Raw genomic sequence first — 14,005 nt, 5'->3', positions numbered from 1 at the left:
CAAAAATGGTTGTCTGAAAATTTCTACGACTTCACCAGTCCAAATGTTTAGCCTCCAAACTCCCCAGACCTTAACCCCATGGATTATTTTGTATGGGGCGCAGTTGAAAAAGACACCAATCGCACTTCCAGTAATACAAAAGCCCAGTTAATGGATAAAATTAAAACAGTTTTTGCGGCCCTTCCCAGGGAGACTGTAGCATCAGCTTGTTCGAGGTTCCGAAGCAGAATTGAAGCTGTGATCGATGCTAATGGTGGTTATTTTGAGTAAATCTTGTTGATAGTATTGTAATTAACTCTGCCTGTAATGTTTTTTTGTCAATTCATTAAATTTAATAGATACAAAGAAGATTTTCTTTTTCCTTACGAAACTGTCAAATTTATCCCGAACACCCTGTATATATATATATATATATATTGAAAAGCAGAGGTGAGAGAGTACATCCTTGTCGTACTCCTCTTGATATATCTTTCCATTCTGAGATGTGTTCTAATTTAACTGCTATTTTATTTTCTGTATATATATTTCTTGAATGGATTGTAAAAGTTGGTTTGGTATGTTTAAATCGATTAATATTTTAAACAATTTTTGTCTACTAATTTTGTCAAAGGCTTTTTCATAATCAATAAAGGCCACGTGTGAAGAGAATTTCTTTTTGAAATTCTCTTCTCGTTTCTATTAATAATTTTGAAGTAAAAATTGGATCCATTCAAGATCGGCCTTTTCAGAAACCATTTTGTTCTTCTAGTAGTTTATCCTGTACAATGCTGCTTAGTGCCTCTTAATATTCCTGCATATATTTTATATCCTGTATTCAGCAAACTAATTCCCCTATAGTTATTGCAATCACCTTTATTTCTTTTTTTTTTTTTTTTTAATAGATTGAGATAACCAGTGCTTTTTTCCCAAGAGTTAGGAGTTTTTCCGGACATCCAAACCATATCTAAAAATTTTATATCGTCTTCTCCTGGTGTTTTCCTATTTTTCACCTTCTTTATTATATTTTTCAGTTCTAACATTGTGATATTTTCTATTAGGTCATTCTTCGTCTTATAAAATTTTATTTCATTGTTCTCATCAGTCCAGAGATTTTGGAAATAGGTCACCCATTTTTCTAAATCTATTGTTTGTATTTTTATCTTTTCTTTTATTCCTTTATTCATGTATTTTATTACTTTATAAGTTTTGGGTTCTGGCTTAAATAAATCCTTTTCTAGTTCTGTCACAAAATTGTTCCATCTTTCTCCATGTTTTTAACTTACTTCTCGTTTTGCAATTGCACTATTTCTTTTATACTCTATTTCTGCTTCTATAGTTTTGGAATTTAGCTATTTCTGGTAACTTTTCTTTTTTGTTTTTATTATATTTTCTATTTCTTTGTTCCAGTCTCAGTGTTCTTTTTCTAATCCATTTCACTTTATTATTAAGGTTTTTGTTGCTGCTTTTGTGAGAATTTGTTTCAAATTTTCCCATTCATCTTCTATGTCACTTGATTCATGCGTGGTTTCTACTTTTAAGTTTGTGCATTTTTGATTTTGTTGTCTAACTTGAGGATCCTGTAATGAAGAAATTTTGTAGCTTGGCTGGTAAGAATTTTCAATTTTATGTGTTTTTAGCCACTTTGGTTTAAACCGAATTTTTGCTGATACAATATTTGGTTGCTTGGTGTCGCACTGATTAGATCGTCGGCTTGTCGAGAGCTCCTGAAAAGATTAGTAATATTTTGTGTTAACATTAGATATTTTACTAGAATTTTAAGTAGTATTGTTTGCTTTTTGTTTCTTGGTGTGTCTGTGCAATTTTTGCGTGTTTTCTGTTATTTTAATTATTATTTTTAAGAAAAGATAGCGAACACATGGCACCGATAAAGAAAAAAATGGCAGCCAGGTCGCCATGTTTGTTTAAGAGTTTTGATGTAAACAAATTTATGCAATGTGCTGTCTGTGAGATGTATGCCTTGCAAAGAGCGGTGGGAGTCTGGTTAGAAAGTGATAGTGAAGTTAATATGTGTAAAAAGTGTAAAGAGAATGAAGACTTCAAGCGTGTTTCGTGTGTCGAGAGTGATATCGTTAATGATAGTCAGAATGTAGAAAATGGCGGTGTGCTAGAGAATTGCGTGGTAGTGCCAGATAGGTGTGAGAGCGTCGCCGAAAATGTAAATGAAGGTAGAAACACAGAAAGAATGGATGATTTGATCAATAATGAAAATGGTGAGATAAATGCGAGTAGCGAAATTGCCCGTTTGAATGGTGCGATACACAGAGCTAAAAGACAACTGGAGTGTATGGAAAAATGTGTGTTGAACGTACCGACAAATAACCGGCGGAAGTCTGTGACGGCAAATAATAGAACATTCGCAAACGTCAATAAAATGAAGGAGCGAGTGCTGTATGGGGATTCGCTATTAAGAGGCGTAATGATTGAGAGTTTAAAGAAGTTTTACCAGCCAGGTGCGAACATAAAGGACGTCAGCGAATCTATTCGACTGCAAAAACAGAGGGTGAAAGAGATGATAATCGTGGCAGGAACGAATGATTTGAAAGAGGACAAAATGGAAATGATAGAAGATGTGAGGGAGCTGTTTGAGGTAGCAAAAGAGAAGAGTGAGAGAGTTAGGATGGTGAGTATCTTACCGCGGTATGACAGCGAAGTGTTTAGAAGGAGGGCCATAATTGCCAATGACTTTATGCGTGGGTTATGCATAGAGAGTGGTGTGGAATTTGTGGATGTGTGGAATGAGTTCGATGGGCGAAAGGACTTATATAAGATGGATGGGTTGCATTTGAATGGAGTTGGTGTACGGAGACTTGAAAGAGTGTTGATGAATGATGTGGAAGTGGATGTACAGACTCAGGGAAACTAGATTTATTAAGAGGGGGGGGAGTAGATATACAGACTTTAGGGGGGCAGTTAAGTGTATGAATGAGTATATTATGCCCGAGCGAGTACGACAAACAACAAATCAGAATGGGATAGTTAGTATAAGGCATCAAAGTAGGGATGGGACAAATGGGCTTCTGCGATTCATGTACACTAATGCCAGGAGTATTAGGAACAAGAAGGAAGAGTTTTTGGCCATGGTTGGCACTTCCAGGCAACAGGTTGTCGGTATTAGTGAAACATTGCTGACAGAAGATGATAAAGCTAGTGGGATTGAATGCGACGGGTATAGCATGTTCAGGAGTGACAGGGTGAATAAAAAGGGGGGAGGAGTGTTATTGATGATAGCTGATGAGCTTCAGCCAAGGAGTATAGAAGTTGAACTGCATGATGGGGGAAAAAGCACATTTGAGGCTGTTTGGTGTGAGATAGAATCTAGCAGAACAAAATATACAATTGGGTGCTGCTATAGACCAGGTGATGGAGTGGATGGTGGGGATAGTATGCATAAGCAAATAGAAGAAATGAGTGGAAGGAGGGTAATTATTATGGGTGATTTCAATTAGGTAACATTGACTGGAAAGAAGAGAGGGCACATGGGAGGAAGGAATTGGATTTTATGCGGTTATTAAGGGATAACTATCTATGGCAACATGTATTGGAAAATACCAGGGGGGCAGAGAGTGCTGGACCTAGTAATTGCAACCGAGAATGTGGCTGTAACGAACATGACCGTGTTGCCACCAATTGGTGAGAGTGACCATAAGGTCATGACTTGGGAGGTGGCTAAAGGAGTCAAATTTACAATTAAGACAGGTACATGTGGAATTACCGGGCTGGTAAGTATGACAAGCTTAGGTGTGTGCTTGGCTCAATGCCATGGCATGTAAAACTGCAAGGGCTGGATGTTGATAGTGCATGGGAGGTGGTTAAGAACTGTTTGCAGGAGGCAATGGTTGACTGTATACAAAGAGTCCGAATAATAAATCAAGTAGGGGTTAAATGGATGAATAACACTATTAAGCTTGAGCTGCAAAAAAAGAAACAATTGTGGAGGGAATTTAAGGAGAAAGGTGACCATCAGGCGCAGGAACAGTATAAAGCTCAGGCCAGGATGGTAACAAGGGTGGTAAGAAAAGCAAAAGCAGATTACGAAAGGACATTGGCCATGCAGGCTAAAGAGAATCCCAAACAGTTTTTTCAATATGTTACAGGTAAAAGGAAAAATGCTCATGGTTGAATGATCTTAAAAAATGCTGAGGGTAGGGAGGTAACCAAATCAGTCGATATTGTGGAATTACTGAGCGAGCCCTTTGCAAGAGAATATCATCCAGGTGGTGACTTTGCAGGAATGGAAGAACCAACAGCTTATACCGGAATTGTGATGAATGAAGTAGAGGTAACTAGTCTATTACAGAACCTCAATGTCAATACATCTGTGGGATTGGATGGTATACCAGCTCGTGTCGTAAGTGAAGCGGCCAAAGAATTGTCAGTGCCCTTGACCATTTTGTTTAATTTGAGCCTCAGGACTGGGTCAGTCCCAAAGGGGTGGAAAGAGGGGAAAATAGTTCCACTGCACAAAGGTGGTTCCAAGGCTGCTGTTGAAAATTACCGGCCAATTAGCATAACAGGAATCATTATCAAGGTCTTAGAGAAAATAGTCAAGAGGAAAATACAAGATTGGATAGAAGAAAATGGGATACTGTATCGGGGACAGCATGGTTTTGTGAAGGGTAGGTCACAAAAAGCTCAGTAACTTGCTCACGTATTATAACACAGTGACGGCTGAACTGGATAAGGGTAATGGGTTTACAGTGATTCTACTGGACCTTGCTAAGGCCTTTGACAGGATACCACATGGAATTCTAATCAGTAAATTGCAGCATATGGGAATGGACATAGGGTTGGTGAGATGGATAGGAGGGTGGTTGACGGAGAGATATCAGAGAGTGGTTTACTCAGGAGTAGAGTCCACAAGACGGCCTGTGACTAGTGGTGTGCCACAAGGATCTGTTCTTGGACCACTGCTGTTTAATTTGTTCATAAATGATATAGGAAGGGATTTGAGAGGAACAGTTCATTTGTTTGCGGATGATGCGAAGTTGGGTAGGGCAATAGTGAATGCAGATGACGTCAAAATTTTGCAGGATGATTTGGATAGATTGGAGGTCTGGGCTAAGGAGAATGGATGTCAATTTAATGTGGCAAAATGTAAGGTTATGCATTTTGGGGTGAAAAGATTGGCGGCAGTTTACTGCATTGGTGGAACCGTGCTCCAGGAAATTGATGAGGCACGAGATTTAGGAGTGTTGGTGGATAAGGAATTGAAATTTAGGGGACACATTGCAAAAGTGGCCAAATCAGCTCATCAAATCACTTGGTTGCTGAAGAATACGTTGACAACCAGGTTATTGTTCCTCTGTATCGAGCCTTGATAAGACCCCCATCTAGACTACTGTGCTCAGATTTGGTCACCTAGGTTTCTTCTTGATGGGGAGGAGGTGGAGAGGATCCAGAGGCGAGTGACCAAGATGATAGCAGGTCTGTGGAATGAACCGTATGAGTACAGGTTGAGGATTTGTGGGTTGCAAAAATTGGTTGATAGGCAGAGGAGGGGAGATATGATTGAGACATTCAAATTACTGAAGGGTTTCTATAAAATTAATTCAGAAGATATTTTTGAGAACGGGGCTGGTTGTGGGAGGACTAGGGGACATCCATGGAAACTGGGCAAAAGTGTGGTTAGTAAAGGTGTTAGAGCTGGGTTCTTTACTTTTAGAGTGGTAAATGAGTGGAATAAGCTGCCAGAGTCTGTTGTGGGTGCTATGACAGTGAGTGAGTTCAATGCAAGGTATGATAGATACTATGAGAATGTCAAATAGTTGTGTGGACATCATGTTTAGGGCCTCCCCTCAATGAGTCTAAGGACTCCCTGGAGTTGCCCGTAATAATAGTAATATAATGATCAGAGCTTTATTAGTACCAAGATTAATCAGGATTTTCCTCATATCTTTCTGGTAAAAGAACAGAGGAAGCATGCAATGGGCAGTTTGCGATAGTGTGGAAGGCGATTTACCTTGGTCATCTAAACAAAAGTTGTAGGAAAATACTGATGCTAAGAGGTCGTCTGCCTTATCCTTGGGTTACTACATGCCATAAAGATGTGGAAGAGGAGAACAAGAAAGGATAGAAGTTATGCCCAGCAGCCTTAGCAAGGGACCAGAAGGCTCGACTGAGAGTTAAACAGGAGTGAAACTTATTGCATTTCATTCTTATGAAGTCTGCTTTGGAATTGTTAATAATTTTTTACACTTTTTTCAGGCTGTTGTGTAAGATGAATATATGAACCTGAAGTTTTTGACTAAGCCCTTGAACATGTGCTGCATTTTTATCCTCGACTTCAGAGGCACATTTTAGAAAACCAAGGCAATAAGGGTTGAGTTGTGTAGTGGAATGAAGGAAGGCTCTCATTCCAATGATGAGTATTTCATTTATTAGTTCAGTGTATATGTTTGGATCAGGAGAGCTAAAACAATGATCTGATCATGGAAAAGACAAAAATTCTGGAGGTCATCAAAGTAAGCACAATTGTAGTACCATGGGATATTAAGCTGGTCTGAGAGGAGAATAAGGTATACAAAAGGAGACTTGGAGAAGATTATGATCAGCGTTTCCAAGAGGAGGACAAACATCCATAGTGTTGGAAGAATGATGAAGACTGTCTGGTATTCTGGTTTGTAGGTTTACTATTTGTGACAGACTATGATTATGGCAAATGATTCAGCTTCCCTTCCAGCTTGATCTGTGAGATCAGAGAAAGGGAGCCAGTTTGCATTATAGATAAAATTCTACTAGAGAGACAATATCAGAGTTTGCATAATTAGTTTATATGCAATCAACTTTCAGGTATAGGCAGTCAAAGAAGAGCAGCATGGATGTCAGTGGGAGGAGTAAAGGAAGCAAATTAAAGCTATAAAATGAGATAAGGAAATCTTGAATCAGAACAAATTGAAAATTGAGGATTCCAGGTGAGAGAGCCTTTGGCAAAAGATATCAGATTTGATGAAAGCACATGTTCCTCACTTTTTTGCAGAATGCATTACACAAGATGCAGTTGACAGTGTTGAAATGGACTGTAGCCATGGAGGATGCCAACTGAAGTTAAGTAAATCAGGTTTTGATTTCTGCAAATGTATATCATCAATATTTGTACTGTTGCCTTGTACGTTGATGAAATAGATGTGGAAGTGTTTTGTATTGTAAGAAATTTTGGTTATTTTGGTTGGGTTTTTTTTTCTTTTTGTTATACAGGCAGTTCCTGCTTTACGAGTTCCAAGGTCTACAAGTTTTTTTTTTTTTCAAATATCAACAATAATGAAAATATGAACATTAACTGCAATAAATGCTGAACATTTATAAATCTAGCATTTCAAACCACATGCATAACTACACAATACAGTATTACTGTGAATGTGTTTGTTCCTTCAGGACAATGGGAGCTTCTAACTCAAATAGTAGTAACTATGCTGATGTTAGAAAGCAACGTTGTGTGGCTGCCAGCCAGCTTGTAAAATGTTTGCATTTTACTGCTGTACCTGCAAATGGAGCAGATATTGGCTCCCTAGTTGAATATTAATAGTGCATGGAGCATTACCAGCAAAGCCATCACCTACACTGCATGTAGGAAGAAAAAAGGGAGGGGGAAAAGACAGAAGTTGGGAGGTTGCACTCTGGAACAACATAGTAGTAGCCACTTCAAAAAACTCAAAAAAGCAGAATGGTGGTATTTCACTGGATGATGAAAACATGCCACCTAGATAGAATATGAAATGATAGTCCGTTAACCTATGGTAATTTAGAAAAGTATCATAAAAAAACATATTGAAATATTTTAATTTCTACACTTCTGACATTATTACTATATGACACCGCCAGGAAGTCTAAAGCCTCATCAAGGGAGGGCACCTACTTTACAACTCTGTCTCCACCAACCACATCTATCATCAACACCAGGGGTTCCCAACCCTTTGCCTGCGGGCACCATGGCGCCCGTCGACCAATTTGTGTGTGCCCGCCACTGTTCAACTGTGTGGTGTAGAGTTCGAAATAATCACGCAACAATTCGTGGCATGCTATATGATGCATGCATTAATGACACATGACGAGTATTAAACGCGTACAATGTAAAGTAGACGCGCATTCAAAGTTGTTCATTCCAGTTTAAGAACTGGAATATCATCATATTCTCCTAATTATGAAGCACTGGCCAATGAAATGCAATGCCAAAGATCACACTAACTTACTTATATATATATTTAAATTTTTATATAATGTAAAATTTTAAGTAATAAAACATTTGATTATAATGTAAACTTTGTATGTATTCATTTAACAAATGAATTCAAAAAATTTGCTGGAAAAAAAAGATGGTGCCTGTCGCCCTACTGGTATTTTAGAATGTGCTCTAGGAAACAAAAAGGTTGGAAACCCCTGATCTACACCATCACCATCTACCACTAGATTTTCACAGATAATCACAAACATTCATGCCCATGGCGGGATTCAAACCTGCAGCCTTTTGGCTGGAGAGCGGATATGCTAACCACTCAGCCAATCAGGCAGCAACTAGTAACTTGTCTGCAAATGAACCTATGTGTCACTTTCATGTACCCTTTTATGCAAAAGTTTTTAACTGATTAACCCTAACTCTTCACACAGCTGTGTTGATGTTTGTCCTCAGGTCATTCAGAGCACATGTTTCTATATGCTTATTCTCCATTATACCTCCAAAAAAGAAATCACTGGTAAATCTGGTAATCATGGAGCCACTTTCTTAGTGAAACAACAATATTAAAAACTATCAGTAAAATAAGTTGAACAAGATGATTATGTTCCTAAATTCACATGACACACACACATTACATGGGTATACCATTTTAATTACTTCACTCAAAACATACCTGTGTTAAGCTCAAAACAGTTAACATTTCACAAAGCACATCACTAAACATCAACACACCAGACACTATGGATAATGTACATTGCATTCAAAACCAATTACACTTTGAATGCTTAAATTTATAATTCAAATGTTTTCAGTCTGGTGATATATCTGCACAACCATCGAATACTGCTCTAACATTTGGGGTGGTGCCTCTTGGAGCTTTCTGAAAATACTAAGCTCAATATAGTAGAGCAATTAGAGAGATTAATGATGTCTCTTATCAATTCACTCCATCCACTTTCACACAGATGTTTTGTTTCCATGCAATGCATCTGTAAATACTTCCATGGTAACTGTCATCGGAACTAGAATCAATAATCCCCACACTCCATTGTTATGCATGCAGCAGCCACCCCTTAACAGTTGAACTCCATGCTCACAGAACAAATTTCTCTTCCTCCTCTTTCACTCTATATGCATTTCCCAATGCAGGTTTTCAAATAAACATGAAGAAATTTCTTTCTCAACATTCTGCCTATGCAACTAACGTACCATAGGTTGATCAACCACTCAACCTCTCATATATGGGATTAACATAAAAACAGATATCATGTGGCATATGGAAACAACCAGTTCTGATGAAAAATTCAAATCAAAGTACGGTTTATATAGTAGATCTATATAAATTCTCTACTCTTCAGTAATTCAATATAACTATTTCTCACAATTTTGATGCCAATATATAATCATTCTTGTTTAAGTTGGGTAGGAGTGCCAGTTCTTCGTACTGTTTTTTTTTTTTTTTTTGAAAAAAAAATGTTCACATTTGCAGCAGTCATTCTGTGTAAAACTTTTATATGATTCTGAATACACAGTAAGAATAGCAGTTTTACATGACTAGACTTACCTAACTGAAGGAGACATGGTCATCTATTCTTATCTTTGCTGATCTCCCTATGTTATAATTGCTTGTCTTTACCTTAAGGGACAAACAGCCATACTATACCATCTCAGGGTCTCCATTCCATGTTTACAATATCAATCCTATACCAAGCAGGCAAGGAAATCAGATAGAAGAATTGAGAATAGAGCTAGATCGTTTCATTTCTCTAGGAGATAACTCAGGCATTTGAACATGCTATTTCAACTATCACAGTTCAATGTAAATAAGCTTCACATAAAAGTGACTACAAATAAGAATATTTGTTCAAAGAAAATTAGAAGGCACTCTGGCACTGGCCCAACTTAAGCAGGAATAACTGCAGGTTGATATCAAACTATACAAAACAAGCAGTTATCATTGCATGTACACATGCAGATGTATGTTAATATGTTCACTTTAGAAAAGTGATCTAAAAATTATTCAGTGAAAAATATTTTTACTATAATAAAAATATAAAATTTATAATTTACTATAATAAAAATAAAATAAGGGTAAAAGGATATTTTGGGCATTTTTATACATCACAATCAAATGCACAAAAAAGTACACAACTGCAAACAGAAAATAAATAAAATTACCTGATCTTTGCTATCTCCCATGCGATCTACGACAGCTGGTAATACTAGAAGTAACAAATTAAGTATATAGTAACCACATATTCATATATTTACACAGATATATTACATAATGCCTCCAAAAAATTCAATGTATTAACTAAATTGACATTTCTCAACCTTTCTAAGCCCTAGGACCAGTAAAATGCTCAAAACAATTCTACGGACCACTAAGTTATGTAATTTTTTTAAAAACCTATGTGGGGGATTACCAGCATTTGGGGAAAACTGTGCCATTTATAACATAATAAATCTAAAAGCATGTTTTGAATACATATGGAAACAATTAATTAAATTGGAAGTAAACGATTAGAAGTGTATTATCATTGAACAAAGTTTTAATTCTTATTAAAGAAATAAATAATACGATATAATCATGTTACTACTAACTTTTAATGATGGTTGTGCTTCTCGGCCCTTACGGAGTTGCTGGATATCTGGCTCAATATGGTCAACTTCAGTCAATGATCAGCACACATGCAAAATACTAAGACGATTTCTGTATTTTGCTTTTATTTGAAGGCATCATGAAAATCCTTTCTCACAAAGATGGGTTGTAAAAAAAAACTGCATGACGATCTTCAATGCCTCTCCCGATAATTCGGGAAATTCACTTCTCACTGAAGGCGAGATCCAGAATCAAGCCAAACCAAGATCAGGGAATTGCATTTTAAGACCACTGACACTTGAAAGCTCAAATAACTGTTCTTTTATCGATAACAAAAGGTCTTTCTCATGACTATAATTCTGAAATTTATCGCAAACCCACAGAAATTTCTTAAAAGTTATTCGGAAAATATATTTCAAAATTCTATTTCAGAGTTTTGAGGTGATCACAGACCCTTTCAGAAATTCAGGAGCAACAAAAATATAATTTTCCGCTAAAAAAAGGATTCCAACCTTGGAAAAGGTGCAAACTGTCTTTTACTTAACTAATCCATAACACCAGTTTTTTCCTCGAATGCCTTTATTTTGTCATAGGTTTCAAGAATAGTTAAAGAACATCCCTGAAGGGAGAGATTTAGTTAATTTAATTTCAAAAAAATGCCTGGAAGATAGGATAGTTTAGTTGATCACCATGTTTTGGCAACAAGGAATGATGCAAAATAAGAATTATGTTCATTTACAAACAATAAAACTTCATGCCTTAAACGAAATAATCTTGTTAGTACTTTGCCCCTGGAAAGCTAGCGAATTTCAGAATTAAACAAAAGTTGCATATATTCACTGTCCATTTCATCGCAGAGTATAAAAATAATCTGTTATTTAATGGTCGAGCCTTCATAAAATTAACAGTGTTGTATAGCACAGTTTTAAATTCTGGTGGCATTCCTTTGGAGACTAATGCTTTCCTATGTATGAAACAATGTACCCAATTCATATCCAGAGCTACTTCCTTGACCATAGAAACAATCCGTAAGGGAGCGAGCTCCATCCGAACAGAAGCCTATATATTTTTCCCACTGAAACCTTTGTGTATTATGTAATTATTGAGAGTGTGAAATATTTCTTCTCCAGTTGTTCGGGATGGCAAAGTTCTACACACACAGAATATCATCATGAATGTTGTTATAATGCACATATCTTATGTAGCATATTAACTGCGCATCATTTGTAATATCAGTAGTCTCGTCTATTTTTAACGCATATTGGTTCTTGTTTTCAAACTTTCCATTTTTTTCTCCAATAACATTTTTATATTGCAGTCACTGCTGAGAACTGCTCATATTTGATATTCAAATATGAAAATATTATATATAAATTTTTATACTACTCAAAACTAAATGATAGCTGCTTCCTAATTCAAATCCACCATACTCTTGTATAGTGATCCTAAACCAGCCTGAAGTTACTTTCAACAATGAAGTGATTCTTGTATGAAGTCTTATATGAAATTTTATGATGGAACGTGTTCATGATGACTACTGACGACGACACATCCTGTCAGCAGATATTTACTGCTTATTAAGTTTGTTCTTTTCTCCAAATTACTTTCAGTGTGATATAACCACTGCTTCTTACTTTAATATATTATTTTTTCTTCCATAATGCTGATCAAGTGGCAACAAAGAGAAAAACATCTATTGTAGACATATCAACATTCTCTTCTAATATCAGCCTCATTAGTGTTATGTCTCTTGACAGGTCAAACAGTATCTCAGCAAATTCTCTTCCTCCTTCATTTCTTGATATCCTCTTGTGCTTGTTATATCATCAAGCATCATTAGTAGTCTCCTTCCTCTTGGTCACTTTCCTTCAATATTTCCTTCTATCATTCTTTTCAATAGGCTGTCTCCTCTTAATACATTTCCAATTATGCTTTCCTTGTCTTATGGTCTTTAGTAAATTCCTTTCTTCTTCGACTCTTTGTAATACTTCTTCACTGGTAATTTTTTCAGTCCATTTTATTTTCTCCATAACCATATTTCAAATGTCCCCAACATTTTAGCTTCTTTTTTCCATTGTCCATGTTTCCAACCCATATAAAGTTATACTCCAAATATTACACTTAATAAGCCTTTTTAAATTTTTATTCATTTTATTAATAAACAAATTTTTCTTCCATAAAATGCACATTTTCCTTTGTTAATTCTTTCTTTTGTTTCCATGTCACATTTTCCATTTTCTTGTATTATACTACCAATGTATTTATTATTATTACATGATACCTCCAGGGAGTCCAAAGACTCATCAAGGGAGGGCACCTACTCTACAACTCTCCATATCCACCAACTGCAAGTACCTTCATCATCATCTACACCAGGAATATCCCACCTTAGGTAATCTGAGGGTCGCATTAGAAAAAAATTTATCTGAGGGCTGCATCACAATGTGTATCTAGTAATTTGGTGAACAGTAGCTACACAACCTCGAAAGGTGAACAAACGAACAACACTAATTGCGCACTAATCACGCACATTGGAACAAAACAGTGTAACAAAGCTTCTTTGACACATCTAATATTTGGAAAACACATGGGTATATAGTGATGTAAAAACACCAAATAAAATTATCAACATCGAGATTATCGATTAGTGATAGCATTAAAATATGTAATACGCATTCTATTCAAATTGTTATTTTATTTTTTCGCTCCTAAAAATCAAAACCCACAGGTGGGTCGCGCAAAATCTCACTGCAGGCCACATGCGGCCCGTAGGCAGTGCTTTGGACAGCCCTGACCTACACTAACACTCTCTACTGCCAACCACCACCACTAATATTTTCACAGAAAATTACAAACATCCATGGCAGGATTCGAACCCACAGCCTTTTGGCCAGAGAGCGGATGCACTAACCACTCGGCCAACCAGGCCAGCAATTAGATTACGAGACTATTTATATAGTCTCACTTGTTCTACATTTTCTCCATTCATCATCACCTTAACGCTTTTTGGTTTCCTGGATATTCTCATCACTTTTGTTTTCTTTGTGTTAACTTTCATACCATATTTTATGCAATATACTTTCTATTTTTTTCATTACATGCTATCTTCAGTATTAGCTAATATTGCTTGATCATCTGCAAATTAATATTCTGTACTGTCCTACCTCCAATAGTAATTCCTCTTTTCTCTTCATCAAATGCTTGTTTTATCATTTCTTCTGCAAATGAATGTC

General features: G+C 36.5%; 1 protein-coding gene across 7 annotated transcripts in view; it reads right to left on the bottom strand.

The window, feature by feature from the left end:
• chb (CLIP-associating protein) overlaps nucleotides 1-14,005 on the bottom strand; it is a 723,643-nt gene that overhangs the window by 656,903 nt on the left and 52,735 nt on the right. For all 7 annotated transcript variants that reach the window (XM_090405359.1, XM_090405362.1, XM_090405366.1 and 4 more), the window contains exon 4: nucleotides 10,349-10,392. In XM_090405359.1, coding sequence (XP_090261485.1) covers nucleotides 10,349-10,392 — 44 coding nt within the window. The remainder of the gene's footprint in view (nucleotides 1-10,348; nucleotides 10,393-14,005) is intronic.

This window comes from Typopeltis vanoorti, chromosome 15 (genome assembly GCF_054136105.1).
Source record: "Typopeltis vanoorti isolate ZY-2024b chromosome 15, IOZ_Tvanoo_1.0, whole genome shotgun sequence".
Classification (NCBI taxonomy): Eukaryota; Metazoa; Arthropoda; class Arachnida; order Uropygi; family Thelyphonidae; genus Typopeltis; species Typopeltis vanoorti.
This window is presented reverse-complemented; position numbering and strand designations above follow the sequence as displayed.